The sequence below is a fragment of the Electrophorus electricus genome, unplaced genomic scaffold (genome assembly GCF_041902795.1).
Source record: "Electrophorus electricus isolate QZ-2024a unplaced genomic scaffold, ASM4190279v1 Scaffold58, whole genome shotgun sequence".
Classification (NCBI taxonomy): domain Eukaryota; kingdom Metazoa; phylum Chordata; class Actinopteri; order Gymnotiformes; family Gymnotidae; genus Electrophorus; species Electrophorus electricus.
In genome coordinates, this window is record NW_027658776.1 from 95,001 (window position 1) to 111,646 (window position 16,646).

The 16,646-nt window shown below is 40.5% G+C and overlaps 1 protein-coding gene and 1 pseudogene across 1 annotated transcript in view; both read right to left on the reverse strand.

Moving 5' to 3' along the window:
- LOC145656195 (ribonuclease inhibitor-like) overlaps positions 1-1,556 on the reverse strand; it is a gene marked incomplete at its 5' end in the record, with an annotated part of 8,485 nt that extends 6,929 nt beyond the window's left edge. Inside the window, 2 exons of the mRNA XM_081709563.1 lie at positions 657-833; positions 1,348-1,556. Of these exons, the coding sequence (XP_081565689.1) occupies positions 657-833; positions 1,348-1,556 (386 nt within the window). The remainder of the gene's footprint in view (positions 1-656; positions 834-1,347) is intronic.
- On the reverse strand, positions 1,490-12,594 carry LOC145656196 (NLR family CARD domain-containing protein 3-like; annotated as a pseudogene).
- Between the last annotated feature and the right edge of the window lie 4,052 nt (positions 12,595-16,646).

Genomic DNA, 16,646 nt, shown 5'->3' on the forward strand with positions numbered 1-16,646 from the left:
CATTCTCACCTACACTGGGCTACACAACAGAATTTACTCTAATATCTTTGTAATTATAATTAATTCAGGTAAATTTATTATGTTTTACACATGTTACATCTTGGCCTGCATCTGTTTCCATAACTGGCTGTGAAAATGTGAAAGAGAATGTTAATGTGGGTAAAAGAGAGATGTGTGTGTGTGTGTGTGTGTGTGTGTGTGTGTGTGTGTGTGTGTGTGTGTGAAAGAGTGATAGGACACCCACTGTGTGTGGGGGGGGTGGGGGTGTGTGTGTGCTTGCATGTGAGAGTCAGAGGATATTGACTCTGCGTGTGTTTGTGTGTGTGTGTATGCATGTGAAAGGATACTGACTGTGTGTGTGTGTGTGTGTGTGTGTGTGTGTGTGTATGTGTGTGAGAGAGTGAGAGAGAGGATTCTGACTGTGTGTGTCTGTGTGTGAGTGAGAGGATAATGACTGTGTGTGAGAGGATACTGACAGCACGTGTGTGTGTGTGTGTGTTTGTGAGCGACGGTCAGAGAGTGAGAGGACACCCACTGTGTGTGTGTGTGTGTGTGTGTGTGTGTGTGTCTGAGTGTGAGTGAGAGAGGATACTTACAACATCCTCTCACACTGTGTGTGTGTGTGTGTATAAAGAGGCAGTAAGTCAGTAACTCACTGTAGTTTCTCCAGTTTACAGTGTGGATCCTCCAGTAGAGCAGAGAGCTGCTTCACTCCTGAGTCTCCTGGTTTATTGTGGTTCAGATTCAGCTCTCTCAGGTGTGATGAGGGGTTTGACCTCAGAGCTGAAGCCAGAGCAGCACAACCTTGATCTGTAATACTGCAGTTATACAGCCTGTAGAGAGAAGGAGAAATTCCTCACACTTACAGGTCAGTATACATACACATGTTGTGATAGTGATGCAGTGATGGTGTGTGTGTATATAGAGAGAATGAGTGAGTGAGTGTGTGAGTGAGTAAATGTGAATCTAATTAATACAGTGATGGAATGTGTGTGTCAGAAAGAAGAAGAGGGTAATAGCAATTATATCTGTGTGTATGTATTTGTGTGTGTGGGGATATTGACTCCATGTTTGTGTGTGCATGTGTGTGTGTGTGGATACTGAATGTGTACACGTGAGAGGATACTGACTGTGTGTTTGTGTGTGTGAGAGAGAGAGGGAGAGAGAGAGCTTAATGACAGTGTGTATTTGTGCGTGTGTGTTTGAGGATACTGACTGATGATATTGAGTGTGCGCATATGTGTGCGAGGATATTGGGTTTGACTGTATGTGTATGTATGTGTGCTTGTGTGTGTGTGTGTGTGTGTGTGTGTGTGTATATAAAGAGACAGTAAATCAGTAACTCACTGTAGTTTCTCCAGTTTACAGTGTGGATCCTCCAGTAGAGCAGAGAGCTGCTTCACTCCTGAGTCACCTGGTTTATTGAAGTTCAGATTCAGCTCTCTCAGGTGTGATGAGGGGTTTGACCTCAGAGCTGAAGCCAGAGCAGCACAGCCTTCATCTGTAATACTGCAGTTATCCAGCCTGCAGAGAGGAGAAAAACCCCTCACATTTACAGATCAGTACACGCACACACACCCTATACTAATGAGCATGTGCGCTTACACAAATGCAAACACATAATCACAATCACACTGCCTCACCCCCACACAACCACACACACAAAAAGTTACAATGTGTGGTGTTGGGGGGGGGGGTGACACACTGTGTGTGAGGTGTGTTAATTCAGAGCACTGTTAACAAGAAAATAAACAAATTAAAACTGCTTCTTTGTTAGCTCCACTGCTCACTAAGTTTGGAAACAGTCCCACAGGTCAACAGGCAAACAATACATTGACAGTGCAAACTGAATTACTATAAACTGATCAAAGACACTAACAGTATAAACAGCCACTGATTCAGACACTAAAGTATTGGAGGACAGACAGAAGTGTCATGGTACGGTGTTTGACATATGTAGTGTGTTTGTGTGTGTTGAGTTGTGCTTATGATTAAAATGTATGTTATGTTTAACGTGCCTCGTCCCCGCATCCTCCTTAACCTGTTAAACATCACAGAAGGGTGAATACAATTTTATAATCATGGAGTTCCATATTCCTGTGGAGGAAACTGAACAAAACTGTTAGTTTGTGTAACAGAGAAAGAAGCAGTGTGATGATATTGTGCAGAGATTAAGTGCAGGCAGTTCACACTGAGCAGTGGGGAGTGATATCCACACAAACCCCAGAAGAGGAGAAAGCCCTGGATATACTGGCTCATCAGTGTCTCTTAGGATAAGAGGAGGAACTGATGTGTGTGGAGAAGAATGTCCATCTCCATCCCCTCAGCCTGTCTCTCCACAGTACCCTTCACCTGCTCTAGTCCTGCTGCATCTGCTGGGTGTCTCAGGCAGGACCCAGCTGAAGATCACCACTTGAGCCTGAGAGAGCAGCATTTGTGGGTGCAGCCAGGAGCTTATATTAATAGAAGACGAGAAGCTACTCTTTAACAAAGTTGCTCTTTTAGAGACACACTATGCAAGGCCTTCAATATCAGTTTCAATAATCTTGAACAAGGGAAATGTAAAATATTACCATGTATTCACTGAATAAACATGGTTCAAAGATAAATAAATAAAGATGTATTTATTTAGTAAAGACTTGCTTAGTAAACTATGATTATTTTCAGACACAACAGTGACTAGTCAGAGAGAAGACCTGTCATTTCTTTTTTTAAACAGTTTTAAGGGATTGCTTATATTTGCCAGGTGTCACGGTTGGCCGGGCATCCAGAAGGAGGGACACGCCCACTCCTGCTAGGGAGCGCACTACATCCCTGCCTTGTTCCCAGTCCCCTGCCTACTAATCACCTTCACCTGTCCCGTGTTCTCTCTCTCTATTTAAACTCACAGGTCCTGAGAGAAAGCGCTGCACATTAGTGGAACGCCGGACTACTCACTTCCACCCTGTACATCGCTACACAGAGTGTTAGGACTGAGTATCGTTGATTATTTGTTGTGGTTTTTCACGTATTGACAATGCAGAATAAAGAGCACTTTGGCTCAACCTTGCCTTTCGCTTCCTCTGTGCCGCCACCATCACAACAGGTATTTATGTTTTCAGGTTTGTCCATCAGCTGGTTTGAATATGTGGACTATTATGGGTCATATACAGAAGACTGAACCCATTATTCTGAGTTGTAGTCCAAACTCTGGTCTATGTAGTTTTGTTCTCATCTCCCCCCACTGCTGTGCTCATCTTTGTTCTCACTGTCAGCGGGAGGGCAGGAGCAGAGTCCAGCGCTGGTTTGTATAAAATGGGGAAAAGTCTCATTTAAATACGAGGAACAACAACCAGTCCACAGTCCAAAAAGCAAACAGTGTTAACAGGCAAAGGTCAGCACTAGGAAGACCAAACAGCAGACTTTGGTAAAAAGGGCAGACACACAGAAACAGAAACATGTTCAGGAAAAGTGGAAAAAAAAACAAGACTACTTTGCATACACCAGCTCAGAAATACAACTCAGATGAGTAATTTTCTAAAGTTAGTTACACATTCTCACCTACACTGGGCTACACAACAGAATTTACTCTAATATCTTTGTAATTATAATTAATTCAGGTAAATTTATTATGTTTTACACATGTTACATCTTGGCCTGCATCTGTTTCCATAACTGGCTGTGAAAATGTGAAAGAGAATGTTAATGTGGGTAAAAGAGAGATGTGTGTGTGTGTGTGTGTGTGTGTGTGTGTGTGTGTGTGTGTGTGTGTGTGTGTGTGTGTGTGTGTGTGTGTGTGTGTGTGTGTGTGTGTGTAAATTCTTTAGGATTAATGAGTGGTTCAGCTAACACCTTAAATAGTAATTAGGGTACATGATACATTAGTTACAAAGGGGTTTAGGAAACACTTACAAATTAACAAAAGTACCTTATGATGGAGATCATGATGTACTAACACCAGTGCAGTAATGTGTTTATGAATGAAAATACTCACACAGCTTTTCTGGATGCTGTGACCACTGGAAGCAGTCTCAGTAGACATTCCTCTGATGGGTCATATTTACTCAGGTCAAACTCATCCAGCTCCTCTTCTGAGTTCAGCAACACAAACACCAGAGCTGACCACTGAGCTGGAGAGAGACTGGCTCCATGGAGACAATGGTCACCTCCTCTGCTCAGGTATGTCTGGACTTCCAGTACTAGAGAATGATCCTTTAGTTCACTCAGACAGTGGAACAGATTGATGGATTTCTCTGGAGAGGGATTCTCCCTGATCTTCTCCTTGATGTAGTTGACTGTTTCCTCTTTGCTGTGAGAGCTTCTTTTCCTCTGTGTCAGTAGGCCTTGTAAGAGAGTCTGATTGGACTCCAGTGAGAGACCCAGAAGGAAGCGGAGGAAAAGGTCCAGATGTTCGTTTTCACTCTGTAAGGCCTTGTCCACTGCATTCATAAGGAAGTCAGACATGGTTGATCTTTTAAAGAGACCTTTCTTTTGCTGTTTCAACACATTTTTTCTTTTTGGAGATGAAGGAGAGATATGTATATAAAGCAGCCAGAAACTCCTGAATGCTCAGATGCACAAAGCTGAACACCTTCCCCAGGTGAAGCCCAGACTCCTCTCTGAAGATTTGGGTACACACTCCTGAGTACAGTGACACTACTTTGACATCAATGCCACACTCTCTTAGGTCTTCCTCATAGAAGATCAGGTTGCCCTTTTCCAGCTGTTGGAAAGCCAGTTTTCCCAGTGACAGAATTGTCTTTTTAGTCTGTTGAGGATCAGTGTCAGTGTTTCCATGGTACTTTCTATCCTTGTGTTTGATCTGAAAGATCAGAAAGTGTGTGAACATTTGAGTCAGAGTCTTGGGGATCTCTCCACTCTCTGCTTCACCCAACATTCTCTCTAGAACAGTGGCTGCAATCCAACAGAAGACTGGAATGTGACACATGATGTAGAGGCTTCTTGATGACTTCATGTGTGTGATGATTTTGTTGGCCAGGCTCTGGTCACTGATTCTCTTCCTGAAGTACTCCTCTTTCTGAGGGTCACTGAACCCTCGTACCTCTGTTACCTGATCAACACACTCAGGAGGGATCTGATTGGCTGCTGCAGGTCGAGAGGTTATCCAGAAGAGAGCAGAGGGAAGCAGATTCCCCTTGATGAGGTTTGTCAGCAGCACATACACCGAGGTCGACTCTGTTACATTCCACAAGTTCTCATTGTTCTGGAAATCTAGAGGAAGTCGACACTCATCCAGACCATCAAAGATGAAAATGACTTTGTAAGCATCACAGTGTATTAATTGTAATTGTTTTGTTTCTGGGAAAAAGTGATGAAGCAGATCCATCAGACTGAACATTTTCTCCTTCATCAAATTCAGCTCCCTAAAAGGAAGTGGAAATATGAAGAGGACGTCCTGATTTGCTCTTCCTTCAGCCCAGTCCAGAATGAACTTCTGAACAGAGACCGTTTTCCCAATTCCAGCAACTCCTTTAGTCAGCACTCTTCTGATGGGTTTGTCTTTAAAGAGGTCATTGCATTTGATGGGTGTCTCCTGTGTTGCTGGTCTCCTGGATGCTGTCTCAATCTGTCTCACCTCGTGTTCATTATTGACCTCCCCACTCCCTCCCTCTGTGATGTAGAGCTCTGTGTAGATCTCATTCAGAAGAGTTGAGCTTCCTTGTTGGGAAATTCCTTCATTAATTCTTTTAAATGTATCCATTAGTTTGTGTTTGAGATTTCGTTGATATTCAGAGAATAGCTCTAATAAACAGAAGAACATGATCACAAATATTTTATTTTCTTGTTATCTTTGATGTTGAAGTTTATCAAAACCATTTATCAAAACCATGAAACACTTTGCACAAACACAGAGGACAAAATTTAGTTATAGTGATACTGTCATCATAAAGCCATGATCCAGAGCTCTTACTGGTCTGTAGTGTGTTAGCAAGGTCTGTCTGGTTCATGTTCCCCAGCACATGCAGTGTGATCTTCAGCGCCCCCTCTCTGGCACTGCTCTGATCCTCCTCATCCTCCATCTCTCTCTCAGAGCATGCTGGGTAATCTGGACTCAGCAGCTTCTTAAACTTCTTCAGCTCCTTCTTCACCAGAGAGACGACTTTGTGCTCCAGCTCCTGGTTAGGAATAAACAGCAACAGACAATCAAAAAAACACCACCATTGTTACAGAGAGAGATCACTACATGATTTTGTTTCATGATGGAGAACATTCTGGCAGTGTTTGGGTAGTTACTTAAAAAAAGTAATGCATTACTCATCACTTATCTAAAATTGTAATGGGATTACTGTACTCATTACTTAATGGAAAAAGTAATCTTATTACTGCTGTTACATCCTAAAACCCAAATATACTAGAAATCACCCCCACACTTACATACCTTGAATATGGACTCAATTGTTTTCTGTAGGTGAGTTCTGCTTTTTCTCTTTGTACACTGTGGACAAACACAACAGACCTTTATGGAGGAATATGTAGCACATTCATACCTGCACAACACATGATTATACAGACAAGTAGATATTATACAAGATTATATATTATCAACACTTGTGTTTCTGCATTTCATAATAGATCTGTGATGCTGCCTGGTGTGCGGCAGCAGAAAGGATCAGGATGCAGGTGTGAGTGTAGAAACTCAAAAAGGCATTTAATAGAAAGTGAAAGTAAAGCAAATGTGCTAAACACACTCAGCCACAAGAAAACAAAGGTCAACAAACAAGAACAGGAAGACAGGAAACAGGAGAAGTATATACATGGACGAATCTGGGAAGAGAACAATGCAGAGACTAAGGACAAGTGGCTGAAATGGCAGGTGGAGTTAGTTCAGAAAGTGGCAGGAATGGTGGGTGGAGTTAGGCTGGAAAGTGGCAGGAATGGTGGGAGGAGTTAGGCTGGGGAGTGGCAGGAATGGTGGGAGGAGTTAGGCTGGGGAGTGGCAGGAATGGTGGGAGGAGTTAGGCTGGGGATTGGCAGGAATGGTGGGTGGAGTTAGGCTGGAGAGTGGCAGGAATGGTAGGTGGAATTAGGCTGGGGAGTGGCAGGAATGGTGGGTGGAGTTAGGCTGGGATGTGGCAGGAATGGTGGGAGGAGTTAGGCTGGAAAGTGGCCGGAATGGTGGGAGGAGTTAGGCTGGGGCTTTGGCAGGAATGGTGGGTGGAGTTAGGCTGGGGAGTGGCAGGAATGGTGGGAGGAGCAGGGAGAAGGACAACACACAGATGCAACAATAAACAAAGGACGACACGGGAAAGCAAAACAGACAAAAGGGCTCCTTTACAAGATGATTTGTTAGAAAATAATTACATTTTATTTATAGAGCACATTTACCACAACAGCAATGATCAAAGTGCTGTGGAAAGTTAGGAAAAATATCTTAACAAAAACCTGTGAAATGTAAAACAAAAGGAAATGTGCCATCAAACATAAACATGGACAGAGAAATGAAAATGTCAGAGTAAAAAGAAGTGTTTGAAATCTGCACAAGAGGGAGCAGAGCTGATATTCAGAGAAGGACTGTTCCACAGCCTCAGTGCTGCAACTGAACAGACACAGTCACACTTCAGCTTCAGTCGAGACTGTGGAACAGACACAGTCACACTTCAGCTTCAGTCGAGACTGTGGAACAGACACAGTCACACTTCAGCTTCAGTCGAGACTGTAGAACAGACACAGTCACACTTTAGCTTCAGTTGAGAATGTAGAACAGACACAGTCACACTTCAGCTTCAGTCAAGACTGTGGAACAGACACAGTCACACTTCAGCTTCAGCCGAGATTTTAGAACAGCCAACAGCTGATCTGAACAACTCTGAGTGCCAGTGAGTAGATGACTTGTTCCTAAGCATGAACAAAGAATTTGATTTTGGGAAATTTCTCTGAACTTGTAAAAATTATTCCTAATAACAGAATTGATTTGCTGATCAAATCTGAGCTCTGGATCAAAGATAACACCAAGATTTTTGTATTTCTAGGAATAATACAAGCAGATTAATCAACTGTTACACAAGTGTTAACCCCTCACTATCTATGTTTACATGTACACCCATGATCTTATATTAGTCTACAACTGTCTTACTTAGATATGATCATGTTAATATTACAGTCTGATTGTTATAGTGTGACATAGTGTCTTAGTTGACCTAAGCTTAGGCTGATTAAAACATGTGTTCTAGAATAATATTATCCAGACTATGTGCACATGTAAACACACACTGATCCACGGACTAAACATTTGTGCTACATGTCTGGCAAAGCCTGATAAACATATTATACATATATTGTACATACATTGTTTTATATATATATATATATATATATATATATATATATAGAGAGAGAGAGAGAGAGAGAGAGAGATATTTCCTTATGTACCCCTGTTTTTTTCCCTCAGTTTGGACAGAGCACTCTCAAACCATTACTATACTATGTATGACTATGTACATGACAAATAAACCAAACTTGAAACTTAAACTGTAATCAAGAGAGTTTGTTTTTGTCTAGTCATTAAAAGAGGAGCTCAGCAATGTTCAGTAACAGCATTACTACTGTAGCTAAATCCAGCTCATCTACCTACAGCTGGATCCTGCCCCAACTCCTCTTCTTAAGTGTTCTTCTGCTATTTCTCCCATGTCTTCTCATTAATGCTTCCCTTCGGATTCTGTCCCTACAGCTCTCAAAACCTCAGCTTTAACTGCCATTCTTTATAAAACAGGACTAAATGCTGCACTACTTGATAATTACTGACCCATTTCCAGTCTCCCCTGTCTAATCTGGGTTCCAGCCTCTCAACTGCAATCTTTCTTAAATACTCAGGATCTATTTGAACCTTTCCAATCTGACTTCCATACTATGCACAACACTGAGAGAGCCCTGTTACATGGTTTCAATGATCCCCTTCTCTCTACTGACTCTGGTGCCCTGTGTGTTCTCCTCCTTCTAGATCTTCTAGATAGAAGTGCTGTGTTTGACACAATTAAACCATAACATACTTATCAGCTGCCTCTCAGACATTGGGATTACTAATACAGTTCTTGAATGGTTTATCTCCTATATCTCTAATAGATCACATTTTGTCACACTTGGTAAACACAAATCACACACTGTTATCGTTACCCAAGATGTTCTCTAGGGATCGGTGCCTGGTCCTCTCCTATTTAATCGATATGTTGCCCCTTGGTCAGATTATCCGCAGGCATGGTCTCCGTTTCCACTGTTATGCTGATGACACTCAGATTTATAGTAACACCAAAGGTAACACTACCTTACCACTTCCTGCTTTACTCTCTTGTATCAAAGATCTCAAACAGTGGATGAACATAAACTTCCTAGAGTTAAATCCTTACAAAATAAAATTTTAGTTATTGGTTCTAAATCCATAATCGCTAAATTAACTGATTTTAAACTCAGTCTAGATGGGTCTTGGTCAAATCATCAACTGCATTTTGGAACTTTGGTGTACTCCTTACTCTTTCAACCCCACATCATGTCAATGGTTAAAAATGCCTTTTTTTTTACAGTCACAATATCAGTAGACTTAGGCCCATGCTCTCCAGACAAGGTGCTGAAACTCTGGTTCATGCTTTCATCACATCCCATCTTGATTACTGCAACTCTCTCTTCATTTACATCCCAGAATTCTCTTAGATGTTAAAAAATGTCAGCCCACAACACCCCGATTCTACATCAGTTACACTGGCTCCCTGTCCCTCAACACATTCAGTATAAACTCATCCTGCTTACATTCAAAGCTCTGCATGGTCTTGCACCTCCCTACTTAGCTGAACTCCTACATCCATACTGCTCCACCCATACACTTAGGTCTTCTGATGCAGGTCTTCTCTCTATCCATAAGTTAAGATTGGTCTCTGTAGGGGCAGATATTTTAGTGTCATGGCCTCAAAACTAAAACTATGGATGAACTGATGGAGCTCATGAAGGGCTTCATAATGAGCTGAGTGAGTTTGATCAGGTGGGATTGGGAGTGAGGAACACTGTCCTAAACCAGGAGATCATCAACTCTCATCAGAACACTCTCCCTCTCTGAAGTGTAAGTGGAGGACTCCATCTTACCTGAGCTCAGGAGAACAGTCACATTCCCTACATCATCCTAACCTGAGCTCAGTAGAACAGTCACATTCCCTACATCATCCTTACCTGAGCTCAGTAGAACAGTCACATTCCCTACATCATGCTTACCTCAGCTCAGTAGAACAATCACATTCCCTACATCATCCTTACCTGAGCTCAGTAGAACAGTCACATTCCCTACATCATCCTTACCTGAGCTCAGTAGAACAATCACATTCCCTACATCATCCTTACCTGAGCTCAGTAGGACACACTCCCTCTCTGAACTGACGTTTAGGGTCCATCGACTTGTCACTCTTCATGGACACACAGCTGGGTTCCGGGGAGTCTGATCTCTTACCCTGCATCAGACTAACATACACAATTAAAAACATATTGTTGTAATGCCAAAATACTAATGTGTGTATAAATGGTGCAAATATAAATTAATATGTATTTATCTCTATCGATGGTCTATCAAGACCATCACCTCTCATCAGAACACGTTCCCTCTCTGAAGTGTAAGTAGAGGACTCCATCTTACCTGAGCTCTGGAGAACAGTCACATTCCCTACATCATCTTTACCTGAGCTCAGATGGATAAACTCCCTCTCTGAAGTGTAAGCGGAGGACTCACTCTTACCTGAGCTCAGTAGAACAGTCACATTCCCTACGTCATCCTTACCTGAGTTCAGTAGGATACACTCCCTCTCTGAACTGTAATGGAATGTCCATTGACTGGTCACTCTTCATGGATACACTGCTGGGTTCCGGGGAGTCTGATCTCTTACCCTGAATCAGACTAACATACACAATTAAAAATATATTATTTTAAGGCCAAAATACTAATGTGTGTATAAATGGTGCAAATATAAATTAATATGTATTTATGTCTATCGTTGCGATTTTTATTGAATGTTTTTTAAAGAATTCATACAAAGATGTTGAAAACACTAAATTCATTATTATGTTTCTTGTTATTTACTAAGTGATCTTCAAGTTGACCAGAGTTATACCAGAGAGCAACTTTACATTACATTAAGCTGGTCTTAAACTTTCTGAAGTTTATACTTATCTTTCATCTTTGTATTATGCATTGTGTCTCTGTCTCAGTAGAGACAACTGTTTCTGGCAGTATCTGATTTAAGATTGTTACCTGCTGGTACTATTCAAGGGTTTTGTGAATGGATATCAAAGCACTTTTAAGAGGTCTGTGTGGCTAAGAACATCTACTAAATGCAATAAATATAGATTTATTCAGATATCCCAAGTAAATAAGTGCACAAACCTATGCACTGCAAGTATGTTTATTTATGTTCTCTCACCTGTCTCTTTTCTGTGTGTGCTGTTCCCCAGAGACACGTATTTTGGAGGTCATGTCTCCTCCTACAGATTATAGCTGTACACCTGCAAACACGCACATGCAGATTAATAATCAGAACACATATCCAATTACAATATTTACATTTACTGCATATGGCAGACACCCTTGTCCAGAGAGACTTACAGAAGTGATTTGTTGTGTCGCTACAAAAAACATAAATAAAGCACCTTTGTAAGTCGCTCAGGATAAGAATGTCTGCTAAATTTTATAAATGCAAATGTAAACATCCTCATGTGATCACAGAGAGGTTAGTGTCAAGATCACTACCAGGCTAAAGCCCTGGCTAAACTGCAAAAGAGGGCAGTAAAGATGTGTTTTTATAATAAGTGCATACTCCAAATCACTGTCACACAAATAAACAGCGCAGAACTTCATAAATTATTAGCTAGATTTACATGCGCACCGTTGGTACAATACTAGTCTGACACTGTTAGTTGAACTAACACACGATCGTATAAAATCACTGTCTTAGCCAGTTCAAAACACGTAGCCGAGTTGGACGTGTAAAGACGTTCTGTCAGATCTACTGGTTCACAGTCCGAACTGCAGCCAAGATCTCCGTTTAACGAGTCACGACCAAGACATTCACGTGCCTATAAGTGAAACATTACAGTATTTTCTCGCTTAATGTTCTCAGAAGAGAAACAGTCATTCATTTTTTGAAGAGCTTTGGTGTAGACAGGCACCTTTACTAACTTTATAAGTACAAAATATAGTTTATTAAAATGAGCAAATAATGCATAAAGTTTAAACTGTAATCTTACAGCACTAAAACAAACTCAAAAACGTGGGTGTAGTGAAGAGTATCACTGCAAAGTGGAAAAGAAGACAGAGGCAGGAAAAATGTGTTCTATAAGTGCATAGTGGGTCACAGACTAACTCAATCACTGTCATACAAAGAAACAGTGTCGAAATATCACTTAATAATATTACTAATAAATATTATAAATATTACTTCTTTAGTTACACTGACATGCACACTATTGGTACAATACTAACCTCACACTGTCAGTCTAATTACGACATGATCGTGTAAACAGCACGGTCTTAGCCTGATAAAACAACTAGTCTACATCTAGTTGGACACCTAAACACTTACTGTTAGATCTACTGGCTCACAGTCCGAGACATTTGTGACACTTCCTGCAGTACGATGCCTGTTCTATTTGCGCAGTTTGTTTCTGCGGAGAGGACAAAATAGAAATATATGAAGTATATAGTGCGTTTATTAGTACTTTTTATACAGTTCATGTAAACATGTTGATTCGGAACAATTTCTTAGATGAGCCTAGAACGACTTTAGTTTGGTTATTCTGAATCAGACGACCTCAGTTCTATTGCTCTATTTCGCGTAAACGAAGACACCTACTGCAACAGAATAGCGGCTAAAAGCTTTACGTTTTCAGACATTAACCTTGTTATTATTCAATTCTGTTAATATTAAATTTAAGAACTTGTTCTTTGAGTAATATAAGTTCATATAATTCTTGATTGACAGCTCAGATTCAGATACTCAACGGCTTTGTTTTCTAAAGATATTTGTATTCCGCTTCTTAAAATGGAGCACAAAAATTTCACTTTCGCGTTAAACCGGACTGAACCGGTTTTGTCAAGGATAATTGTTTTTTAGGGGCCGGACTGCTGTGACCAGTCACAACACTTTATCCAACCTTCTGCGGGAGAGAGAAATCAGAGCTACAGTATATAACTGTATTTAAATAACACAGAATAGCGTAGAACAGTGACAGTAAATTACCAGTGGATTTTGACTGTGGGAGAATTTTATTTGTCATGGAGCTTATACAGCACAGCTGTTCTGAGCAGACGTTTACTTAGGTTTTCACACACACACTCACACACACACACACACACACACACTCACACACACACACACACACACACACACACACACACACACACACACACACACACACACACACACACACACACAGAGAGAGAGAGACAGGTTATTAGTTTGTGTGTAATACCTATTCTGTGCTCACAAACTCTATATAAAATGACTATTTTTTGTCATTAAGTTTCGTTTCTAGCATACACTCGCCTGAGATGACAGTTCAAACCATTTTGAGTGTTTGAATTAACCATTTTAAAATGGTATCTTGGGTCTCTCCTCTGCTGATCGCCATGTCCAGAGCATATGCCCAGTGATGTAGTGGTATAAGACAGTATGTGAACGTTTAGTTTGTGCCAAGACATGTATCTGAGAAGAAGACGACCCAAAGACGTTAATCAGGCAGATCTATTTACTAGTAGGTAACATCTAAGGTCAAGGTTATGATGGAGCTGTAGACATAAGTGAATGTTTTAAGGGACTTCAGACAAAAATTCTGAATAAAAGGTCAAAACACGACAAGGGACATAATCTGCATTAATTGGAAAAAGCGCAAAATCAAACATCTGTTTTGTTTTTTGTTTTTTTCACACAGTATTGACGTGTAACTCGCAGCATTCACGGATCTCCTTTGCTCGCATGCAAAATCTACATGTGCTCACTCATATTTGCTCTGCTCTCGCTTACATTTACTTTGCTCTGCTACAAAACTGCTTGCACGTGTTTAGATATATCCTGCTCTTACACAAACTTGCTCTTCTGCACACACAAACACATACTGTACGCTCGCGAATGTTTTTGTGTTCTTGCGCACAAGAACACAATTCTTTAATTTCATTATTATTAACTGTGAATGAAAAGGAAAGTCATTCATGATCATGATACAAATGTTATTATAAAACAGTTAGAACTTTAAAATAATTGCGGCACATTCATATACATAATATTATGTGCCATTTCACAAAACAAAAATATGAATGTATTTAACACATATTGTTCTTATACTGTATAATATGTATGACTGTGGAATTTGCTCAAATAGATAAAGAAATAATATGATTTGAACTTACAGTAATATGCTCTGCTATATAAAGGAAAATTACCAATCTGCTACCATTTAGTGTTAGTAACCAACTTTGGTAGAGTACAAATTCAGTCATTAGCCACATTATTTACCACTAATATCTGTAGCTCTGAAATTGACCACCTTGTGGTTTCCGTTACGTCTCCTTCCTGATCAGGTTTATCAGAGGCATGACAATGGTTTTACTGCTTGATAAAAGTCAGACACTTAAAGTCAAATTGCCACTGCTGGCGTTACTGCGTCAGTGAACTGTTCCACTAAGACGCATTAATGTAATTATGACATCACAACCTAAGGAAAGTGTAAGTTATTTAAAAGCGTTCCAACACACTAAATACCTACATGCTTTTCTGAAGGAGGACAAGGTGATTTTCAAGGTATAGTGCGACCAGAATTATTGCATATTCTAATAGTTTTCAGCAATAGTATCAATATTACTTGCATTATTTATTATATCATTAAATTAAGTGCGCCGTTAATTATAGAAATATCTAAAATATTTTATATTATCCGTGTATCCCCTGGATTCAGGAACGATCGTGAAAGGCCAAATTAAATCAATAGAGAAACATGATGAGTTTTCCTCAACATGGGAAATTGTTGACCAGGAACAAAACGTGGACACTAAAAGAAATGACGCAGGTATGCAATTTTACTGCCAAGCTGCCAAATAATATTTGTCTGTCTGAACATCCATCCGATCTGTTTGCTCTTTTTTTTAATCCAGACGATATCCGAGCTGCAGAAGGACAACTTTAACCTGCGCATGCGTATATGCTTCCTCAAGTATGAGGGCGGCTCGCAGAAGTGCAGCAGTTGTACAGAACAGATTTACAACGCGGCAGAGGAGCGTTTCCCAGTGGCGACGCAGCAAAACTTAGACGTGAGGAGACCCGAGTCTAGTTTTTGTAATCAGAGCCGGTTAATTGAGCGGACGAGACTGGGGACACTTGTTAATCACACTCCGCACCTAGATAAAGGGAGGGCGCTAAAAAATCTAAATACAACTTGAAAAGGCAATAAATTGACCTTCTCAAATGCATAAATTATTCTGCCCAAGCCTCTTTATTCTCTTCCTTTTTAGAATAGTTTTAACTGCTACTGCAGTAGGAGGACCAGACACGTCTCTTGAATTGAATTATTTGTTCATTTCACGTAATGCTCTTCATCCACCTGTCAGGAGCTGAGCAGGTGCAGAGAGGAACTGGAGAAGATGGAAGCGCTTTTCCATCAAGAGAAGACTCTCCGCCTACAGCTAGAGAACCAGCTACAAGCCTACACATTACAAGACCCGCCCTCTGAGGATCAGAGCCAATCAGAGGAAACCATTGAAGAGCTGCACAGGTCGGTACAGGCCTATATTTAATTCTGATAAGAAACATTGTTCATGGAAGATTTCCCAGTTAGAAACTCGGGCTGTTTCTCCAGGACAACCACATCAAAACAACAAAATTATTTGACATATTTCCATTTTAAATGCTAATTTCTGACCACTTAAGTTAAACCTTAGGGCCTTCATTAAACAATAATAATCCTTAGCTAGTAAATCGCTGTACTTTAATTATAGAAGAAATTATCCTTAGAAATGCTTTGTTTTTTATTCTTAGCAAAAGACAATTATATTATAGTACCTAGTCCTGAGCTGGCACACACCATTCTAATGTGACAGTGATTTCAGTGGAGTTTCTCCATGTAGTTCCATGTAATTGGAATGTAATTCCAAGATGAATCTGTGTGCAGAGAGTCCATCTCATAGCTCTAAATGAACATGTGAAATAAAATGTAGCCTAATCGAGTGTGTGTGTGATGGCTGTCAGGTACATAGAACAGCTGCAGGGGGAGCTCAAGGCTCAGAACACCATAATCAATCAGCTGAGGAACAGGAGCACCAATCAGAGCAGTGGACACCAGCCTGGCCACGCCCACAACTCCACACTCACCACCCTGAGAGAGGATGACATACGTGTGAGTGTGTATGTGTGTGCAGGTGCATGTTCCTGCATACATGTATGCTTATTAAACTGTTACTTTAAGACACTAAAAACTTGAATGTTTTAATTAGGCTATGAGAATACATTAAAAATTATAAATTGTATACTATATAGGGAAATCCATTTGTACTAAATGTTTAGTATATTTGTACTCTATGTATTCTCTCTCTCTCTATTTAGGATCTGAAGAACTTGTTGGAGTTGAAAGACTTTGAGCTGCAGGAGACCAAAATCAATCATGAGGCCAGTAAAAACGACCTCCAACAGGTC